We start from the raw sequence: 24,542 nt of genomic DNA, 5'->3' as shown, positions 1-24,542 counted from the left end.
AGTGTTCCGTTCCCCTCTATCGTTTCGGGGTGTTGCTAAAACGCAGAACGGAAAACGGAGCGGAATCTAAAGCCTTGTTCACAAGGATTCGCATTAAATTTTACTTCGCATTAAATTCAATGCGAAGTAAAATAATGCACATTGAATTAATTCGATTTACATCGCGTTCACACGGCGGTAAAACGAAGTGAACTAATGCACATTAAATTTGTATGTATTTTTGAATTAACGGGCGCGAAACAGTTTTTTTTTTTTAAAGAATTACTATATCATTGAAGAATTCTTTCTATGGACATTTTAATGAATATTGTGTATATATACATAATTTACTAAACTTACCACTGGTTAAATTTATTATCCACGGATCTACACACAAAGAGCTTATCGTGTTTGTTTTTATAAATTCCCAAGAAATTATTCAATTTCCCCTGACGGCCAGCATTCTTGAATGAATTACGGATAATTATTATCAGCCTTCTATACCGTCGCATGGCATACAATTTTAAAAATCAGTGTCATATTTTTCAAAATATGAAGGGAAAAAAAGAAATCAAATATACATTATTTAATGACATACTGTCGGTATATGTTTTAGCTCAACTGAGCGGAAAGCTCAAGTGAGCTTTTCTGATCACCCGTTGTCCGTCGTCTGTCCGACCGTCCGTCTGTCTGTCTGTCTGTCCACCTGTCTCTAATCTTTTCATACTTCCTAACCCTTCTTCAAAACCAAATGGAACCAATTTCAACCAAACTTAGTAAAACCATCCTTGAGTAAAGGGAATGGAATTCAAGTTTGTTCAAATGAAGGGTCATACCCCCTGCAAAGGGGAGATAATAACAAAAATACAAAAGTAGGGAGAGCCTTTTAAATATATTCTTCTCAAGAACCAATGGGCCAGGAAAAAATGAACTTTACATGAAAGCATTTTGACATAGTGGAGATTCAAGTTTGAAAAAATATTGGCCCCCAGGGGTAGAGTGAGGTCAAAATAGGGGATCAAAGTTTTACATGCAAATATATAGGGGTAATGTTTAAAAGTCTTCTTCCCAAGAACAACTAGGTCATAAGGTATTTAGAAGAACTCTTCCTGATGAAGTGCATATTCAAGTTTGTAAAAATTATGACCCGGGGGTAGGGTGGGGCCACAATATGGGATCAAAGTTGTAAATACAAATATATAAGGAACATCTTGTTTAAATATATTCTTCTCAAGAACCACTGGTCAGAAAACTTTACATGTATACGAAAGCTTTCTGACAGAGTGCAGATTAAAGTTTGTAAAAATCATGGCCCCCGGTGGTAAGTATGGATCAAAATTTTACATACGAATGTATAGGAACACTATCTAAATATCGGTTAAGGTGACTCAGGTGAGCGATATGGCCCATGGGCCTCTTTTTTAATGATTGCTATCATCTTAATTAGTTTTTAGCTCAAAAACAACATAACTATCTATAGGTAACTACGGGTATGATACATGTGACCTAAATTTGCCATTACGCATGGGTCTGCATTTAATCCGTATTTGCTTCGTTAATAAGAGTTTTACAGAGGTGTTAATGGACAGCGACACCTATTGGTAGAGCAGGGAAGAACAGACAAAGTTTATATCTCCCCACCTCGTGACCAAACGTCTTTAACACACATGCATTTACTTACCCATATAATACAGAGTATGTGTTTACTCACAATAGTAAGTGTGATGTGTATAAAACAACGATAATCTCATGTGGTCAATAAGCTTTAACTTCAAAATAGCTTGTGTTTGATGACTTTGTGACAGCAGTATTCCCATCCTAAATAGGCGAGAACTGTTGGCAGTTTTAATCTAAATACTGGTATTTCACTATTTGGGTTAATAATGAGATGGATTCTTTGTTGGCCCTTTACCTATTCCAAATTTTATGAAATAGATATGTTGTTAAGATCATAAACTTCACCTTAGGCCAACCTTTTTTAAATTTCTGTTTTACGGGAACGCCAAAATTTAGGCAAGATTGAAATAAAAATAAAAGTACCCATTCATATTTTTTTTAATTTCTGCAGACTGTTCCTTGTTGAGCAAGAAAAAATAAATAAAAAGCCTTTCTAGTTCCCGTGCCCGCCACTGATTGATCACTCCTTTGGAGTCAATCGTAACTACTCGGCTATTTCCGTAACCGGAAAAAGACGAGCACGTAATCCGATTGGTTTGGAGTGATCAATAAGTGGTGGGGACGGTAGCAAGACTAATAGGAGTATTTATAAAAGGAGACATGTCATTGGCTGATTCCACAGGCATCATCCAATTCAAGACATTGAAACGTATGACGATATTCAGGTGGAAAATGAAAACGTCGCGCCAAGATGTCAGCCCCCATGACACGAGGCATTTTGATCGTGAGTTAAGATTACTGTTGACCATAATGGTAAAACTTCAAAGTCATAGATCTAGAAAGTCAATCTCACTTTCTCTGTCAATGATGTCATTAACGAGATGGGCGGCAGGCGCGGATCCAGAATTTTTTTCCAGGGGGGGGGGGGTCGAACCTTTTCACAAAACCGAACTCGTGATATAATGTTCAACCCTTTATAATATAATAACAGTCAACTCAGTTTTCTTATAAATCGATATATTGTAAAAAAAATTATCTTTGCAGATTCCAGGGGGGGGGGGGTTCCGCCCCCCCCGCCCTCTAGATCAGCGCATGGGCGGTTATGTGGCTTTTATGAAATGTTATGGTGAGGGTGACATTAGAGTGGACATCAGTGTTACGTAATCTCAGCTGAAATTCAGCTCAGATGGATATTTGGACTAATGGTCATCCAGCCGAGCCGAATCTCAACCGAGATTACACTGTTATGTTCCAGGTTTGCAAGACTTCGGGTACGCATTATCACTGTAACATTTCATTAACACAACCTGAAATATCGCTACAGATTTTTCAGTTTGTTTCTAAATAAAATTACACGTAAAAGACAGATAAAAGTTAAGAATTTAACAAAACCTATGACAGAGGAAATTTCAATGAAATTGCTCCACAATAAAAATGATCTATATATGGATTGAATTATGACAGATAACATATCATTTATTAACAGCTGTAGGACCGTGAAAGTGTTGCATGATCCGGATGCTTGAAATAAAACTGACTAGAAAATAAATTTTAAAAAAAATATTTGTTTTATATTTATTTTTGGACCGACTGCTTCAATTTATAATTTTTATTTTTATTTCAACCCCCACCCGACCCAATTTTTCAACAACAAAAAAATCCCATAAAACAAATGATAAAAAAAGTTGGCCTTAGTTTTGAGTGTTTCTGTTTCAATCGGTTTTTGCCCGCTTTATATTTTCGCTTTCAACACTAATCCACAGGATACCGCTACATGTGCCAACTTTCACATTACATAGATTGATTCCAACACGAGGCAAACCTTTTATACACACCGGACTTGTTGGCTTTTTAAATCCAATGTGATACAGAAATGTATATTATACGAGGTTTAGAACTAAAATTGAACTCAAGATCAATGATCTTAAAACTATATATTTTGATTAAAAGAATGTTCGATTTGAAAAGCTTTGTATGATGAAACGTGTTGAAAAAAAACATATTATCTTTTCCAATGTTGTTTTTGAGTGAGACTCATAAAATCATTTTCAAGGTGTCAGGTGGATTAAAGGGGTAAAGCATGAGTTAAGTCTTTTTCAGTATTTTTTTTTTATTCATTTCATTTCATTTATTCGCTCAAACCGTTCACAATTGTAATTGAAGTACATACCTTTGATTTTGTAATTATACAAACATTTCTCGACGCCAAAGTTTAGCTTAATCTTTTTTTATAGATTTGACCCTTTGACGAATCATTCATATAATTTGTCCAATATTGTATAGACTGGTCTTTTAGTCTTTGTTTATTTACAGTAGTAATCCATTTGACAAATTAAACATTACAGAGCACTGTCCTTTCCAAATATTAGAAAAACCACATGAATCTAAAACAGTTCTTATAACAATAACCCACGAGTTCACATTCTTATTATTTTGCATGTACTGATTAGATGAATATCTAAATTTTCATATACAATAAACGCAGTTTCATTTTCTTGGCCTTGAAACATTTTGCCCAATACGAGATCACCCTTGAATACATGTAAATAGTGACAGACATAGGAAAACGACCAGATTCACCATAGACCATAAAACATAGTTATCGTAACCGGGGGGGGGGGGGGTGTCAAAAAAGGAAGTAGTATCTACAGGCGCTATAATGTTTACTTCCCTTGATCATGATAAGACTTTTGATTTTAATTGTGCTAATCTTTTCATACAATTATTGCATACAGTATTTTCCGTTTAGCAACACCCATCGTTTTGTGCAAACCATTCCGTTTTTGTCCAAACTCTTTCTTGCAAGGTCGACTAACGCCCACAGAAACGCACAGACCATTCAAGCCACTCTAATAGTGAAACTTACCCACCGCCCAAAACATGTAAGTTATTTAAAAATTGAACAGCACTTTTAAACTGTTGGTGGTCAATATGAATGGATCTAGATTTGGGACAAATTCTTTGAATCGCGCTAGCTGTTCAATTCTTATATTTATATTCATTTACTAAATTAATTTATCATATGTTCTAGAACACGTGTTCTATGTTATGACTTAAATTGAAGCCACTACCATTGGTTACTATTTTTATCATTCAACCTGTAAAATAGGTATTCAAGCAAAGCACGATCTCCCTCATTCGAAGGCTTTTCTGTGTCGCATTTACACCACCTCCCACCCACAGTTTGCACAAAGTTACGATATTGTTTTAGTTATGAACGTATCATGTGCTTCTACTAATATGTATTTTTTTTATTATTACAGATGAAGGTGGAATGAAAACTGTAATATATCTATACGTTTAATAAATATGAGCATATAAGCGCTTCTTTCTCTTAATATGTCTGTTGTTATATTGTAAATAATTTATGTTCGTTTGAGTGGAACGAATTAGAACATAAATCACCGTTTGTTTACATTGCTTATATTCCTCGGGGAGGGGTGGGGGGCTTATTGGAACAGCGTCCCGGATTGTGAACTTGCACGTCAAAATATAGTGCTCATAAAAAGAACTAAATGCATTGTTAATTCGACAAATTTAATGGATAAGTTATTTCTAAGGAATTTAAGAAATATGATTTTTAAAATAAAACTTCACAATAAAAGTAACTTTAATAAGTTATCCTGAATTCAAGTGTCTCCTGGGTACTGTAGATCTGAATATCGGGAAGTGCCAAGGACTTAAAACTGATGAAAAAATGTGAGCAATTTAATGCAAATGATATGATGCAAAACAAAGATTTTGTCCTCGTTTTCTGGGGTTCTTCCTTCTTCTGTTTTTTTTTTTTTTTTTTTTTTTGCACATAACGAATTCCTCATTCGACACTACTTCGGCAGATTTTGATACTCTCTGGTACCCTACATCTAGCCTCGGATGTATGACGGTAAGTGGTATGTAGCTACGCCTAACATTTACCATGCGGTCGTCTATTTTCTCCCTCGGAAAAAAAACCCACATCCGCTTTCAAGAAGTAGTGATTAGAAAAACTTTTTTTTTTTAAATGAATTTATCGAGTCTTCTATTTCGAGGGAAAAAAAACCCCACAATTCTCAAAGAGCAATAGTTACAAACATTGAGAGTGTTAAAAAATATAATAGACCGGTAAAAGCCGACCCATTCTATGATAATATGTGAAGACCCATAACATCTTACAACAGGACTTTAAAATAGGCAATTCATTTAACACGGGAAATATAAATCATTTGTGGTACTTTCCAAACTATTTATTTCTTTTATCTACGGGGTTGTCAATGAAGTATAACACAGTGACAGCGACATTTTTCCGGAAGCATTATGGGTAGTCCCCATCATCTTTCAGCTGATGAAGAGCAAATCACGTGACTCAATTGTATAATCATTGGAGCGAGCTCGTTGCGTCGCTTCGCTACGCAAGCTTCGCTTGCTATAATTTGGGAGAAGTCGCATGCGTTTCTGCGCAATTTATGTTGCGGTAGTGTTGTAATAAAGAATGACGTCTTTTGTGTATATGTACGGAAACCGATAGATGCCAGGGTATAGAATTAATATTTGTTTAACTGGCGGCCGCCACTTAATTTAACTGGCGGTCGCCACTTATTATCTGGCGGCCGCCAGTTAATCACTCAATTTAAATCATTTATATGACTGTCACCAGTTATTCAACTCCTCTCTCTTTCTCTATCTCTCTCTCAAAATGAAAGGGGTGCAATCCCTCCCAATGCTTAGTAATATGTATGTGACATTTATATATACACAATTAAGAGCATTAAATCATTGTTTTTCGATTGTACTATTAAATACGTAGAACCACGGGGCAGACCCTCCATTTTTTTACAACGTTCAATTTCTGTTATTTTCACGTGCAAACTAAATTATTTTCGCATGTGAAATAAGATTAATTGGTGGATTGGCCCCCGTCCCACTCTTTTGGTGGTAGTAATGAATGGTAAAAATGGAATAATGAATTAACTGATCAATTGAAGGATAAACGGAGTCCCCTCCTTCCAATTTAGGAGTACGAAGTTTGGACAAAAGAGACATTTTAGGTTCCTTTTCTGCTTGTCAACAATTGTAGAAGTCAATTTCTCCTCCGACTGTCCCTATACACCTTGAAAAACGATGCTGCGTGTTTGCGTACTATTCTAAATCTTTCCAAAATAATTACTCAGCGATCCGAATTACATTGTTTTTGCAATTGGGAGCCGCCATATATAAATTAAGTGGCGGCCGCCAGATAAAATAACTGGCGCCCGCTACTTAATTTATTTGGCGGCCGCCAGATAATAAGTGGCGGCCGCCAGTTAAATTAAGTGGCGACCGCCACATAAATTAAGTGGCGGCCGCCAGTTAAATAAATATTAATTCTATACCTTGGCACCTATCGGCTTCCGTATATATGTTTATTTTTTTGTACAAGGCTTTACATACTATATTTTTCATGATCACAAAAAAATAATTCATGGTATGATATGTAAAACTTCCGACCATAATTTCTAAATGTAAAAACCTTTGCACTATACATTTTCGCATAGCAAAGCATTCTATAATTAGAAGACAGAATATCAATAGTATTTGACAAGCAGTGTGTGCTATACACGTCACGCCATCAAGCTGTATGTACACGGACTGCACGAGAACTGAACACGGTCATAAGATGTCAAACTGCAGGGGCGGATCCAGGAATTTTTGAAAGAGGGGTTCTACCATTAATTTTGGCTTTCAAAAGAGGTAGGGTGGGTGGTTCCACCCTCAAAATGCGTTATTTTTACCCTTTTTAAGCAAAATTTTCTGACGAAAGAGGGATGTGTGCTATCCCTGGAACTTCCTCTGGATCCGCCCCTGAGTTGGAGCATTACATTGAGCATTGAAAACTTTTGTCAAGATTTTAGGGTTGGGGAAAAGGGGAAGGGGGGGGGGGGTTCCAGCCGTATCTAATGTGAGCAGCCGGAGAAGAAGTTGGTTTCACAATTGTCTGAAATTTCTTATCTTGCAAAATTCAAAAATTAAATCAAAACTCTAATTTTGGTTGTAAGGGGACACGGGTTGATCCTTTATTTCAATTTTTCGGTTAATTTAATTATATTTCCTCTACAATTCACTACTACTATTCAAAACAAGGATCAGGAACTAGCCTATAGATCGAACGTTAAAAATGACCAACTTTGCCGGTAAAAATAGTGGAAAAAGAACGATGTCGAAAACCCCCAGCTATTTGATGTTTTAAAAGTTGATTTAAATTTTAAAAAAAATGAAATATTGAATTGCACATGAAAAAATACCAAAATCCAACCCAGATTTCAACTGAAAGATTACATTAGATAACAATACAATATACATATATACATGTAATTAACATTGTCCAGGCGCGGATCTAGAAATAAAATGGAGGTGGGGTATGAACCAGAGGATTAAGTTGTTGATATCATGATATGTGTATTATACTATTGTATATTTTTATCGTCTGCATTGGGTTTTATAGGTTAGCTACCAAAAAAAAAAAATACTATTTATCAACGAATACGTGATGATATGAGAATAAAATGTTTTGTTATACTTATTAGATCTGGTTTCGTTATTTATTACAATCTAATTAAAATCAGATCCTATGATCCGCTCATCTACTGTCGCTATGTGTAGCGATAATAGATGAGCGGATCATAGGCTCTAGTTTTAATTAGATTGTTAATTATTAGTTATTTCTTTCCATATAAATTGTTTATGGGAACTGTTTTGCGGTTTGGTGTAACTTTTTTAGCTCGGATAATCCTGATCTTTCGAATTACAAGAAGGCTTGAGACCCATGAGGTATGCTGAAATCGGTGTTTATAGTTTCCCAACAGTAACAGTTTACTAACTAGTGCAAAAATTTGTTTTTCTTTCGATTATGGAGAGAAAACGTGTCCAACATTACTCAGAGTTTGTTTTTAACAAATAATCTGAATGATATTGCTTCAGGAAATATAATTACGAATAAAGATGTATTACCTTTAGGTATCTAACATCAGAAAGAAATCTCTAATCAAAATACTAAGAATCTGTTTGGATATCCCGCATAAACAGATCCCCCCCCCCCCCCCCCCGTGATCTAGAGGTTGTGGAAGTTTCAATTAACTGAACTGCTTAGCTGAGAATCTCGTCATGGAAACATTACCCCCCCCCCCCCCCGAAAATATGTTTGATAAGTCTTGCCTGATTTTTAGATTTCTATATCATCATACAAGTGCATTTTAAAAAAATGTACAATGTATATTATCTAATGCAATCCCTGTCTTTGAAAAAGGATGATTTTTATTATCTCCCCTTTCTTTAAAGTGTATTGAAACATGCGATATAACGATACAGGCGTGGTCATTCATTAATCAGTCTGTAGTTATGTTGAAATCAACAAAACCAATATCCAAGTGAAATAATCGTCATTCCATGACGATATAACTTTTGCATATAATTTTATCTTATTTCTAAAGCTTATAAATATATATACAGTTTACTCCGGATATAATGAAAATCAGGGGACCGACCTGAATTGTTCATTATATCCAAAGTTCAATATAACTAATGCTGAACTACTGTACACAAATATTGCTACTGGGGGATTTATTTAAACCTCAATATAACAGATAGTTCAATATAAGCGACTTCAATATAAGTGAAGTGGACTGTATTCAGATATGTTTCCGTCGGTGGGTTTCATTTTGTGGATTAATTTTTCAAATGTGATTTCTTTAATTTGTGTGAAATTTTGTTACTTCATTTCAGTGAATTCTAATATTCCATTGGACGAAATGTTTTTACAGGTAACAGGTTAAACCACAGCTAGATATAGAATATAAAGTGTCATCTCTTTATTACAACTAGAATCGTATTAACCAATAGTTAAAAGGTATGAGGGAGACATTCATTCTTAGGGATGTCTTGTTATTTCTCTGTTCTTTATGAATGATAATTAATCGCATCACGCTGAATAAAAAAAAAGGCAAACAAGAGAATAAACATCCCCACTATACTTGGATCTCACAGCTCTCCATATCCTAAATAGTATCCACCTTTATGGACAGTAGCACTTTGCCTAAATTGAGTTATTTGTAATTCTAAACCAACGTCTTTAAATTTAGTTCCATAGATTAGGTTTTTAGCTCACCTGAGCTGATAGCTCAAGTGAGCTTTTCTGATCACCCGTTGTCCGTCATCCATCTGTCTGTAAACTTTCACATTTTCGACTTCTTCTCGAGAACCACTAGACTAGTTTCAACTAAACTTGGCACAGAGCATCTTAGGGGCAAAGGCATCCAAGTTTGATCAAATGAAGGACTGCGCCCTTCTCCAAAGGGAGATAATAGCAAAATGGTAAAACATATCAACAATTTTTAAAAATCTTCTTCTCTAGAACAACTGGGCCATTTTCAACCGAACTTGGCATAAACCATTCTTGGGTGAAGGGAATTCAAGGTTTTTAAATGATGAGCCACACTCCTTTCCAAGGGGAGATAATAGCAAAATAGTGAAAATACGTTAAGAACATTTCAAAATCTTTTCCACAACCACTGACCAATTTCAACCAAACTTGGCACAAAAGATCGTTGGGTGAAGGGGATTCAAGTTTGTTCAAATGAAGGGTCACACTTCTTTCCAAGGGAGGTAATAGTAACATAGTTAAAATGCATTGACGACTTTTGAAAATCTTCTTCTTGAGAACCACTGGGCCAATTTGAACCAAACTTGGTACAAAGCATCCTTTAATAAAGGGGATTCATTTTTTTTTTAATTAAGGACAACGCCCTTCTCCGAGGGGATATAATAGCAAAAATAGTGCAAATACATTAAAAATCTTCTTCTTCAGAACCACTGGGCCAATTTCAACTAAACTTGGCACAAAGCATACTTGGGAGAAGGGGGTTCAAGTTGTTTTTCAAATGAAGGGTCATGGACCCTTCAAAGAGAAGATGGAGAAAAATGCAAAAATAGGATGAGGTTCTTTAAAAATAGCTGAAATTTACATGAAAACTCCCTGACATAGTGCAGATTCACGTTTGGTAAAACGATGACCGCTTGGGGTAGGTAGAGGCCACATTAGATTTACATGCGAATATATATGTAAAGTATTTGATAATCTTCTTCTCAAGAACCACTGGGCTAGGAAAGTACAGATTTACCCGAAAGCGCCCTGGCATAGTACATATTTAAGTTTGTTAAAACCATGGTCCCCGGTGGGTATGATAGGGCCAAAATAGGGGATCAATGTGTTACATACAATTACTTTGGGAAAATCTTTAGAAATCTTCTTCTCAAAAACCATTGAGCCAAAGAATTTTATTGGTGATGAAGAAAAAACTATTTACCACGTCAATAATGTAATATGTAGAATCTTTTTGAGATAGGTCAGTGTGATTCCTTTCCCGAATTCTTTTTAATCTCAAGATTATCACAGCATGCTTTTTATGGTTGAATCATCATATAAAGAGGTTAATACCATGCTTACGATTTCGTTCAAACATCGCAAACCTTTGACAAAGCGGGTAGTGTTTATGTGCGTCTATCGCCTCGTGTAAATCGTTCATTGATTCGTGCAATCCGTTCATCGTCCCGTGGAAACCGTTCATCGTTCCATGTAAACCGTTCATTGATCCATGTAAACCTTTAACTGCCCCGTATAAACCGTTCGTCACCCCGTATAAACCGTTCATCACCCTGTGTTCACCGTTCATCACCACGTGTAAACCGTTCATCGTTCCGTGTAAACCGTTTATCTCTCCGTGTAAACCGTTCATTGATCCGTGTAAACCGTTCGTTGATCCGTGTAAACCGTTCATCGTTCCGTGTAAACCGCTCATCACTCTATGTAGACCGTTCATCGTTCCGTGTGATATATATGTGTGTAATTTTTTTAAATCCCAGTTTTGGAGGTTTTGGTTGGTTGAAAGTTTAGGTCAGGTGGTTTTCTTATAGTTGTTTCTAGTTTATTCAATTATTTTTAGTATAACACTTTTTTTCATTTAAGCTGAATGGTTGCATTTACTATATACTGTGATATTTCTTTTTATGGGACTTTAATTATTGCAGTGCAGGTCAGTTTATTTTAATCCCATTGATGTCAAGTATGAATGATATGAGATTATCAATTCTTTTGCATATTATACTCTAAATATAATTAGGAATATTATTTCTTGTATAGAGTCACCCGATGTGTTGATTGGTCGTACTGCTCTGGTACCACAGATTGGGTAAGGGAGGATATATGATTAGGAGTAGCATACATGTGTGTGTATTCTGCACGTATAGCGTCATCTCATTATCTGTATGTATTTATATGGTATGTTCATTTTATATTGAATTAATAGCAAAGATTGGCAATTTATATTTCATTCTTATCAAATCATGATACATGTACTTATAGCAAAGGTAATTTAGTTTTTACCATTTCTACAACACGAAGATAATTTCTGTGATATTTATATAAGTGAAATTAGCTGTCTTTGTTTCATGTCACTATGTTTTATTTTATTGTGCATTGAATGTGAAGATATGTTTCTTTCAGACTATAATTTACACTGCCATCAATACAATATTGAAAGCAGCGATTGTGTTTTTCTGTATGGTCACTTGGAACCCGGTAACAAACCGTTCATCGCTCATTGTAAACCGTTCACTGTACCGTGTCAACCGTTCATCGCCCCGTGTAAACCGTTCATTGTTCTGTGTAAATTGTTCATAGTTCCATGTAAACCCTCCATCATCCTGTGTAGAGTTCGTTTCGTACGGTGTAAGTGGTGTAGCAGCATATTTCAGGGTCTGCTTCATATTCCAATATTTACAAGAAAGAGTGGAAGAACATTTCCCGGGATACTATATACTTCTGATTTCATTTCATAAATTTCCGTTTTTGAGGTCCATATTTGGAATAAGACAAATTTGATTATCTAAAATGAATGACGGGCTTTCTGGGTTGTAAGCCAATCGTCCTGAGGGACAAAGGCCCTCCATTACTGTGTAATGTCCCATTTCTTACTAAGTGAAATGTAGCATGGGTTAACTGTCGTCACAACTGAGCATTAACATAGGATTTGTATTGTTCATTTTACATTCAGGGAATTACTGTGTACTCAGTACGCATTGAACACGGTTCTACATTGATGTTGCATGTTACTTTATACAAATCATGCAGAAAATTACTCTGTAATACAAACTTAAAATATGCCCAAACTTCATACTCCTAAATTGGAGGGAGGGGGTCCTGCTCGTCATTCAATTCATTAGTTCATTCATTATTATATTTTTAACATTCATTGATGTTATCAAAAGAATATATTGGGGGACATAAAGGATATTACAAATTCCATAAACTATGTATTTATTTAATGCAAATTATAATAATCGTATTAACACGCCTTGGTTATTTCATTATCTCAAAATATCGATAACGCAATTTATGGAAGACAAACGCATTTCCGTTTCTTTTAAAATTAATTTTGAATGTTATATTCTTCTTAAACATAGAGTGATACTTAATATGACTTAACTTCTTAAACTATCACAGATAATTAGGCATCTCTTTAAAATATAATAGATAATGACGTAACAATGTATCTCTTTATACTATTATAGATAATGACGTAACAATGTATATCTTTAAACTATTAAACATAAAGACGTGTCTCGTTTAAATATAATAGATAATGACGTATCTTTTAAAAATATCATAGATAATGACGTATATCTTTAAACTAATATATGTATATAGTCATGTAGCTCTTTAAACTATTATAGATAATGACGTATCTTTTTAAACTATTATATATATAGTGATGTATCTCTTTAAACTATCACAAATAATGACACATCTTCTTAAACTATTACAGACAGTGCTCTCATACTTACATATCCAGGACGCTGCTCTCTGTACGCCCCGGTCCGTTATTGTTTTGTGGATGAGGATGTCCATCTGTAACCGGTACACCAGGGAGGGATAGAGACTTTCTTCACAAAAAACATGTTTTAAACCTCTATACACGTACCAGACACTGCAGTAGTCCCTCACTATGGTCATACTCAACAAAGTCAACATGTAACTGCAGTTAGAGAACTTTGAGTTTGTGCTCTTCCTGAGCTGGTCCATGACATCCTCAGCGTACTCTTTAGAGGTAATATTTAGATGTTGGTCGTTATTTTGTATTAACTTAATACTCTTTAATTTGTCGATATCGTGTTTTGTATCCGTTACAGACACATTTTCGGCATCAAAGAGTTTTTCCCGGATATCGTTAAGTGTTGACAACCATTGGTCACTGTCCCTCCAGCTGATTTTGTTGTCGTCATAACACAACAGAGAGTACAAAATGGCTTTCTGATTGTCTGGTAGGAATCCAATCCTCTCTGTGTGAAAGGAGAGAAAAATAAATCTGAAGTAGTTGATAATGCATCACAATTCAAAAACCGAAGTTACTGTTGGTCAGTCTTCAAATCAAACACGTTAAGGGATCGCGTTTGAATGCATCTAGCTATTTGAAGACTACACATGTAATATCAATCACAACACGATAATCTGTAATGAATAATTATGTTGTTACATCACATGCATCATGTAAGCCTGACAAAGATTTTATGAATGTCATGTTCACTACCGATACTATAGATCGCGATATATTTCTAATATAAAATAGTAGGTACGTAAACGATTACCTTATATCATATTAACTTCAGGTGTTGATCTATTGGTATAACACCTTGGGAATTGTTGGGACATTTTTTTCCATTACATTACTACACATTCCGTATTGATGGAATCGACAAAGATACAAGTATGAAGATGTACACACCCTACATATGTAAAATTGCAAGTTATCTTTGGTGTAGAATTGGAATGTTTATATGTTTAAAATACCTTTATTACATGTTGACCATGCTGCTAACTTCAAACAATAATCATGGTGAACATCCATTTGTTTTGTATATATGTTCAATGTATGATAACCATATGATACTAAACAGGTGTTTAACATACATTATTGTTTCAATAAAGGAGATGGCACATTAAGGCCCATGAATTATAGCTATTTAATACCAACATATCCTTGTATATTTGACTCACCTTTTAAAACTTATATGGTACCAATTCTGATGCACCAGATGCGCATTTCTACGAAAGCCCAGAAGGCTCATTCGAGATTCGAAATTCAAATTACGAGATTCGAAATTCAGAATACGAGATTCGAATTTCGAAATGCAAAATCCAAATTAACCAATCAAAATGTAGGTCACAATAGATTAAAGGGTAGAGAGTACATGCATATAAACTTAAAATATGACAAAAAGCTTATTCTTCTAATATGTTTACCAAACAACGAAACATTTCTTTTAAAACTATAAATGTTATGATGTATGCTTAGCATGCAGACAGGCCCGTAGCTGTGGGTGTTTGGGTTAAGTACTTATCTATTATATATAAACAATAGAGGAAATTCGAACCATGAATAAATATTTATCTCCGATATATGTTCTTTTTACAATTTTTTAGGGTCCAGGAAGCTTAACTACACGTGTCATTACGACAGAAAAATAATCTATCCACGTTTTAAAAATTATCTTATCCCACAGCTTCATATTATGGGCAATATTTTGACATTATAAATCATGTCATTATATGCAAATAGGCCTGTAGAAAGTCAGGTTCATAGAAAGCGGGGAGGGGGAGGGGGAGGGGGTGGTGGAACCAGGTCGAATACACCTCAAATAGTACACTTTAATTGAAATGAAATCGAAGGTTATATGAATAAAATTAACTTATGACACCCCGTAGCAACGTATTCTGATTTTAGATTAATCTATAGGTTTACCTGCATACCATTTTTTTTCTGCCTGAAATTATTTTACATGAAGATAACTGTACATGTCTGTGTTAACAATGACACAGGCGCATGGGTGCATGGGTTCAGCCCCCGCCACCATCACCCGAATAGCCTTCTTGAGTTGATTTAATTAATTTTGTTCAAATTTTCTCTGATGCATGTCACAATGTCTTGCCTACCCAAAAGGCCAAAATAACTCAAAATAAGCCTTTTTATTGAAAAATATAAATTCATAAAAAGGGCTTATTTTTATTTACTTTGGACTTTTTCGGTTTGCAAGACATGGTTGATATTCATTAAAGAAATGTTCAACAAACATACTTATAACTCATGTGGCTTATTCGACGCAAGGGGGGGGGGGGGTACCCAAGCACTGTGAACTACATGTATGAAGGAAACATTACAATGTAATTACCGGTATTGATTATCGAGTGTTTAACCAGAAACGTAACCGACCGGCAATTTCAAAAAAGGGGGAAGGGGAGGGGAAAACTAACTATGAACAAACCACCCATTTTAGTGTTTGACCAAATATCCACAGGCACCTGAAGTATCGACACTACTACCAACAGCCATCCCCCCACTTTCTGATTTTTTTAAAATTGTTATTATTTTGCGGCGATAATTTCTCTAAAATATGTGGATCCCTTGTCTATCAGATCCCAATTTCGATTTATATAATCGTTTCACGCTTTTCGTAAGCTTTAGCCTAGACTTCTAATGGTGTAACAAAATGAAATTGTATTCTATTATACCAATACACGGCCAATCTCTAAAGCTTACAAAAAGCGTGAAACGATTATATATAAATCGAAATAGTGATGGGATCGAGAAAGAATCCACATATTTTGGAGAATTTATCGCCCCAGAAAAAAAATCAAAAGGGGGAGGGAGGGTTGGTAGTAGTGTCCATACTTCAGATGCCTGTACAAATATCTTCCTCGACCGTTCATTTTTTATGCGCTGTGTGTAAATGATAGCACAGGCACCTGAAATATGGATTATTACTACCCCACCTTTCATAATTTTTTGGGGGATGGCAATAATTTCCAGTGGCGGATTTAGACGGGGTGGAGCCCCCCCCCCCCCTAAAAATTTCAAATTCAAAGGTAAATCGCGGTATCTTGTTTCGGAAAATGTACTAAACGATAAAAGAAGTCATAGTTTCTTCCACTCCCGAAAAAATAAATGACAAAATCCTTTGATTTCTTGAATTACTTTATTGGGAGAACTTAATTTTTTCCAAAAACCCCTTAAAATTTGGGTCATTTTATTAATTTCACCTTATCAAATGATAGTAAATAGTACAAATGACTTAATAGGAGAAATATTTCAAGCCCCATACAATCTGTAAAATCCAGGAGCTTCCGGGTGCTTCACCCCCTGGACCCCTACCAGGGTTCCGCCCAGGACCCACTGCCTCATAAAGTGGCGCTTCCCCCGTAACCACCATTCCTGGATCCGCCCCTGATTTCTCTGAAATGTGTGAATTCCCAGTCTATCTCATCCCTTTTTCGATTCATGTAATCGTTTCACGCTTTTTGTAGGCTTTAGAGATTGGCCTTCTACTGGTATAATAAAATACAAAAAGCGTGAAACGATTGCATGAATCGAAAAAAAATATGAAAAGGGGGGGGGGGTAGTAATATCTATACTTCAGGTGCCTGTGAATGATAGAGGAAATTCGAACCATGAATAATTATTTTTCTCTCATCCATGTTGTCTCTTTTTATATTTGTTTCATGTTTCACAGGAAGCTTAACTACGTCGTCATTAGTCATTACCACAGAACACTAATTTTTCCACGTTTTAAAAAAATAGCTTGTCCCATTGATTCATATTTATACATTTATATTCTATGTTCAAGTATATGTATTACATGTATTATATTACAGACAAAATTACCAGTCCCTGTGGTACGTAGGCTGATATAATATGAATCAGTGCATAGGATCATTTTTAAAACGTGTATAGATTAGTATACTGCCGTTATCATGCACGTAGTTCAGCTTCCTGGAGTCTAAAAATGTTTTTTTAAAAAGACACAACATAGATCCGAGATAAATATATATTCATTGTTCGAATTTCCTCCATTGTTTTTATACATTGTATAGATAACTGAAAAAAAAATCAAACTAGAATCAATTGTTGGAGGGGTATCATCGGTTAATAGGCTTCATATACGATTTCACTTTAAGGTATATCACGATGTCTATTCGTCATTATTTGACCTGGTTATCACATACAGTGCATAATTAATATGCAGGAGTTGGAACAAGTTTTCTGTCTGCCTCATTACCGCTTTCTTCGGGCCTGTTTGCATCCTAAGCATACATCAAAACATTTATAGTTTTAGAAGAAATATTTCGCTGTTTGGTAAACATATTAGAAGAATAAGCTCTCTGTCATATTTATGATTACATGTATATGCATGTACCCTCTATTCTAACCTTTAATTTATTGTGACCTACATTTTTATTGGTTAATTTGGATTTTGAATTTCGAATCTCGTATTTTGAATTTCGAATCTCGTATTTTGAATTTCGAATCTCGAATGAGCCTTCTGGGCTTTCGTACATTTCGACAAATAATGTCTCTTCAGTGATAGTCAACCGAAAGTTTTGAAATCCGAAATAACAATAAACTTGTAAGGGCTATTTTATGGAAAAGCAGAGTGCCAAAAAAAAGTTACACAACATCATTCAGTAAATCAAAATGTTTATTAATAAGTATCAGTTTTAATATTTAGCATATTCGAAGTTCAGAGGAATATGACACAATTAATAAGACTTCCCAATTTACCATTTATTTTCTGGGCATAAATAAACAAATTTTATGAATTTATTTCTTAAGGATGTGCTCTCGTGGTAATTTTACCGGGAGTGAGTCTCGATACTTTTTAAAGTCGTAAATATGGGAGTGCGTGTGTTGTTAAGAAAATACAGATTCCACTTTAGATTTAGTATCCCCAATTCTTTAAAATTTCAAATTTCGAACACCTGTATCAGCTGCAACTTGATATAAAATGGAGCATGTGTCCCAGGGTTTACAAAGTAAACTTTATACAAGAGGCCTATAGGCCACCTCGCTCACCTGAGTCACCTTGGTCTATCAATGCTCAACTGTTGTGATTTAAATGAGATTATTTCATCAATCTCTATTCCCTTGAGAAATTTTGATTCCATATTGTGGCCACAACCTAGCCCCAAAGGATCACAACATAATTAAAAATTAATACAAATAGCATAGGCATGCCCGAACAACGATATGACTGACATTGTCTTGCTGTTCTGGATAAAACCAAGGTAATTGATCAAGGTATGATATAAAGATCTTGCCATAAGAAATTTATATGCAGAGTGTGAAAGTTCCATCTTAAGGATATGCGGGGCGATGATCACTGATCGGATCACGCGCTCATCCTTTTCTGTAACCGTTAAGAAGACTCGCTTCATTTGCGGTTACGGAAATAGCCGAGTACTTACTATAGTATTGTGGAACTAGAGCAGGGCCGCGTTCAAGATCGTAGCGGCTACGTAGGGCTCGGTAGCGCTACGATCTTGAACGATGTGCTAGGTTAGCCCCTACGTAGGGAAAGCTAGCATAAAAATTTTGTGCTAGATTCTAAAGCAAAATGGCGGAAAAAATCGAGATGTTACTTAAATGAGAATGATTTTAGCTTATATGAACGATAATAATTGGAACAAGTAAAATCTTTCCGGAATACGTCACCGCGATTGGTTTATTCTACTACTAGAAGTTGTTTACGGGATTCGAAAAGGCGAGACAAGAAGGTAGACAGAAATAATTGATTTTTGACCAGCTCAGCACTTTTTGTACCATTTTACGCTTTAGTTACTACCTACATTTTCATCCCACGATCTTGAAGTTTGTTTTAGCGTCTGCTTTCGTAACATCACACAGCTGTCATATGATGATGGAGTGCTGCATTCTATACCGTGTACACGTGTACCTCATCAGGAACATTTATAACCATATTAAATATGTCTCTGACCTCGCATATATGAACTTACATTTGGGTCAAGCGAAACAGCTGTTGTCCTCTAACCCAGTCAATAACTGTATGATACCTCCCCTCCCCATGATTTGATCAATCTTGAATCTACACTGCCTGAGGATGCTTGCACATTAGTCTGACTAAGTTTTTAATCTGCACTAATGAAGGATGTCCTCACATAACTTTAGTCTAGTGGTTCTTGTGCAGAAATTTTTTATATTAAACATGTCACCATGGTACATTTTGAACATTTCTTAATATTATCTCCCCTTTGAAAAGGGCACCACCCTTCATTTGAATGCTTTTGAATTCCCTTTACCCATGGATGCTAAAATAGCATGTTTAGTGAAAATTGTCCCTGGCACCATGGTTCTGGGGAAATAAGAAATATGTAAAGTTTACACTACATGCCAGACAAGCTCTTTTGAGCTCAGGTGAGCTAAAAAGTATTCCTGAAATAAATGTAAATCCTAATTGTATTCAAGCTGTTTTTGATCATGAAACACACAGTTACAATTAATTTGGATTGCCTAGATTTAATATTAGAAAGTTCTCTTGTTTGTATATTGTGGTGCATTTATACATATTGACAATTGAACTTTCTTTTGGTAACAAACTTTTTGACCTTGTGACCTTGACTTTTGAGTTTGATCTATTTTAAAGAAAAGTTAACTTTTTGAATAAGTAATATTTTGTACATATATTTCTTATAGCAAGACCTTTCATTTGAGAACATGATCCATGACTTTGGGACCTTGACCTTGGAGTTTAACCCAAATTACAAAACTTTTACTGAAATCTTCAACTTGCTCATAACTTTTGAATAATGAGTGACAGGGCTGTCATGTTTCATCATGTTCATTACTTGTAATAATAACTTTATTTTTGGTACTAAAGGTTTTAAACATGTGTATTGTTTCTTTGTTACTATCAGAGACATAGTGTTTCACAGGCACATCTTGTTTATTGAATGCAGTATTCTCATTAATTGACACTTCTATCAATAAAATAGCTACATTGGATTCTGTCATTGTTATATATCCTTGCCCTTAAAAATAAGGAGAATCATTTCAATAACACATAACACTTTCATTGGGTCAAATGCTGTCTGACGTGTTTCATACTGATTGTTAGGCCGTTCTTGGCACACTGATTTTGACTACGAAAAACTCTGTTTACCTAATTAGGATATAGGGTTCACGCCGTGGTTGTGACCGGTCGACAGGGGATGCTTACTTCTCCTAGGCACCTGATCCCACCTCTGGTGTGTCCAGGGGTCCATATTTGCCCAACTCCCTATTTTCTATTCCTTATAGGAGTTATGAGATTGATCACTGTTTGTTATCTTCACCTTTCATGTAACATTTTAATTTTATCTTTGTCTTTTGTTAACTAAGACTGCCGGTATCCTGAATTGGATTTGGAAAGGGGCTAGGTAGAATCTCCTAGGACATGGTATGCAGTGTTAAAAGTGATGGACTGAAGTTATTGTTCTAAAATGCACATGAACCATTAGCCTAATGTAGGCCAATATTAAGTATAACTATGTATAAAACTCATATTTTTATTGCATATCCACTGAAGTGTAATGGAACTGAAGCCCTTCCTATTGATAAATCTACAGATATGTCTTCCATTGCCTTTACCTCCAGTGGGAATGTGGCGTTCATTGATGCAACCTGATTCATGGACAACCATGTTGATCCTGAAACTTTTATGCAATTGTTCTCATCCAAGACCTTTGTCACAGGACAAACTGTCACAAAAATCAACTATTTTCCAGTTGAATCAGGTGAGTGTCACAGCCCAAAAGCCTGCTTCTGCCACTCTTTTATGACCCTGGAATCAAAGATCAAAGCTAAGGTCATATTCTTTTTGGTCTGTCTGTCGCAAAAAACTTTAACCTTGGTCATATATTTTACACCATTAGAGGTGGAACTTTCAGTTTGGTATGTACGTCAGTACGTGTATATTTCTTGTGGCAAGACCTTTCCACTGACAACAAAACCTTTGACCTTGTGACCTTATCATTGACCTTTGATCTGATTCCACTTTGTTGTAATCCAGGGGCATCAATGTTTCACAAACACATCTGGATTTTTAGTAAACTCAGGTGACCTATTGCAATTGGTTGTTTTCCGGCAACGTGTGTCGTACAACGTGCGTTGACAATAACTACTGCTCCAATTCTTTTCAAATGGTATGAAGCATTTTTAGGACAAGGGGGACATAAATTGTAAATTTCAGTACTCCTGCACCCCTGGGGCCTCGGGCAGGGCAAATACTGTCAAAAATTGACCAATTTTCAAAAGTCTTTTCTACAACCATACATGTGCAAGAAAAACTAAATACATAGTGATGTAAGGCCTTTACCAAAATTGTAAATTCCATGATCCATGGGGTAGAGTTTCTGAGACCAGCGTGGGACCAAAACTAGTATTGTATAGTATATATATAATATATATGTGTGTGTAAAACATTTAAATAATATGGTCTTAATTGGAGTAGTGATACTTTTAACTAATACTCAGGTTACCGATAAGGCCTGTGGGCTTCTTGTTAATTCATGCATTTATAATTTTTCTTTTAGCCAAGATAAGCTTTTCTGATAAAAATTGTCCTAACATTTTTAACTGTCAACTTTTCACACATTTTTTATTTAATTCAGAACCACTGTGAGTTTGTTACAACTAACTTTGGGCTGCGTTCTCAAACACACACACTTTAAGTCATAAGGCAGTTGGATTTGGCACTGGTAGAGGTTGAAATCATGGTTCTGAAGAATGAGTTATGATGGAAGTGATACAATGATGGGACATTTAACATCATACCAGAATTAAAGAGTCAATATAAAGGTGAGATATGTAACCCAGAGGCATTTGTCAAATTATCATTTTTTTTGGGGGGGGGGGGGGGGGCAACTTATATACAATTTTTGTTTGCAACAGGAATGACAAGCAGCACACTTGATAATGAATTCTTTTGAGTTCAATACCCTGAATTATATACAATGTACATTGAAATGTGAAGTTTGTGAATGTGGCATGCTTTCAGTGCTATCTATAGATTTGTTATTACTAATGATACTTCATTTTGTTTATAAATTTTGTTAAGCTTACATATCTTTGGGTACTGTATATGGTAAATGTTTTGGAAATGCTTTGTATACTAGATGCTAATTTATGTATTTGATTAAGTTTGTGTTCAAATTGGTAGATACACATGCAGGTCCAATGGGACAGGTGTTTGATTTAAAATTATTTTTATACTGCCCATTTACATAAAATGAGAATGTATATATAAATAAATTACTTGTATTACAAACTTTAGAAATAGGAAATTATGCTGCATTTTTTTTATTTCTTTGCAGTACATCTACAGACAATTAATTATTCCAATGGGACACAATTCTAATTTTATCTTCATGACTTGAAGTGAAAATTTTCATTGTTGAACATGACTTTCAATTTAAATTTCAAACTATATTTTCCCCCTCAAAATTTCTCCATGTATACATAACACTGTAAGGCTTATTTAAATGTGAATATTTGTAGATTATACAGTTATGTAGAGTTTGAACCAGTGTGAATACATGCACAATTCATTCTTATCAGTCATGCTTATATGCCCATGTATGCATTAATCTTCCCCAGAACACCCCCAATAAAGGCCATTCTGATCCACATTTTTAGAATGGTAGAAATAGTTTATTATTGTATTTTTGTGCTTTGATGTGATATCCTTCTTATTTAAATTTCTCTTTAATTCCAGATTCTTGAATGATCAACTTCCATTGGGGATGAAGGATGAATGAGAAATCTGTAAATGATATTTTGATTCAAATTAAGTTATGTTTTATATATAATGATTCAGAAACATGCTTGCTACCCAATCTCGCCTGTATTAAAAATTAAGTATGTTGCATTAGCAGTATCTATTGCATTAGATTAGAATAAAACTTTATTCTGATATAAAGAATTTTTTTTAAAAATAAAATTAATATGACAGCTGGTTTTGATTTGTTTTGTTTTGAGCTCATGCGAGCTTTTAAAATTCTAATCATCTTTTGCCTGCTGTCTGACTCTGTCCATCAGCTTCTCCAAAACCACTGGGCTAATTTCAATCAAACTTGGTACAAATCATCCTTGGGTGAAGGGTATTTAAGTTTGTTCCAATAAAGGGTCATGCCTCCTTCAAAGGAGTGTCAGAGATAGTAATGAGAAGGCAAATTAGGGTGGGGTCATTTAACAATCTTTTTTTAAGAACTACAGGACCAGAAAAGTGGAAATTTACATGAAATCTTCCCAACATAGTCCAGGCATATAACATATTAAACACACACACACACACACACACACACACACACACACACACACACACACACACACATATATATATATATATATATATATATATATATATATATATATATATATATATATATAATTAATATATATATACATGTATACGGAACTATTTTGGTGAGGGCTTTCATGTTTTGTATATAGATTCTTTATGACAAGACCTTTTTATACCTTAGTGTATGATCTTGAAATTTGACCTACTTTTAATTAAAATCTTACCTATTCATATATCTCCTAAACTATTTAAGCTTTCATATTTTGTAGATATTTCTTATGGCAAGGTCTTTCATTTCATATCATAATCTATGACCTTGTGACTTTGGTCCTATCCAGAACAGTAAGACCATGCTAATGATATTGGTGTTGAGGCATACTAAGTATCTGTGTTGTGTGAATTCATTTTCAGTATGTTGTGATTTTTTTAGGTCAATTTTTTTTTTTATCACAACAGCTGAATAACGGCACGGTGACTTGTGTAAGCGATGCGGCCCACGCGTCTCTTGTTTTTGTTGGTTTTTTTTTTTTTTTTGCATGTGAATAACTAGCAAGCAAAGATGTCTGAGAAATAAATTTTGCAATAAAAACGATAGGAATGAGAAAAATGCAAGCACATGACTGGACCCCCCCCCCCCAATTTTTTCCTTTTTTAGAATGTACACTATTTGTGTTCTTGTGGGTATTTTTTTTTAATGCAGATTCTGAATTGAATACCAAATTTTGGACCCCTAGTATACATGTAGACGTAGG

The 24,542-nt window shown here is 35.1% G+C and overlaps 1 protein-coding gene and 1 long non-coding RNA gene across 3 annotated transcripts in view; one reads left to right on the top strand and one right to left on the bottom strand.

The window, feature by feature from the left end:
- The window catches only part of LOC125674524 (uncharacterized), an 82,645-nt gene extending 66,717 nt beyond the window's left edge, over nucleotides 1-15,928 (bottom strand). The window contains exons 1-2 of the mRNA XM_056161049.1: nucleotides 15,922-15,928; nucleotides 13,447-13,941 (exon numbers count right to left, since the gene is read on the bottom strand). Coding sequence (XP_056017024.1) covers nucleotides 13,447-13,941; nucleotides 15,922-15,928 — 502 coding nt within the window. The remainder of the gene's footprint in view (nucleotides 1-13,446; nucleotides 13,942-15,921) is intronic.
- A 3,053-nt stretch (nucleotides 15,929-18,981) lies between these two features.
- LOC130052961 (uncharacterized) lies at nucleotides 18,982-23,290 on the top strand. Of its 2 annotated transcripts, none has more exons than XR_008801367.1 (3): nucleotides 18,982-19,207; nucleotides 22,100-22,286; nucleotides 23,203-23,290. It is a non-coding gene; the product is annotated as an uncharacterized LOC130052961 (long non-coding RNA). The 2 variants fall into 2 exon arrangements; XR_008801368.1 differs by lacking the exon at nucleotides 18,982-19,207 and adding an exon at nucleotides 21,026-21,223.
- Nucleotides 23,291-24,542: the final 1,252 nt, after the last annotated feature.

This window comes from Ostrea edulis, chromosome 3 (assembly GCF_947568905.1).
Source record: "Ostrea edulis chromosome 3, xbOstEdul1.1, whole genome shotgun sequence".
Taxonomy (NCBI): domain Eukaryota; kingdom Metazoa; phylum Mollusca; class Bivalvia; order Ostreida; family Ostreidae; genus Ostrea; species Ostrea edulis.
This window is presented reverse-complemented; position numbering and strand designations above follow the sequence as displayed.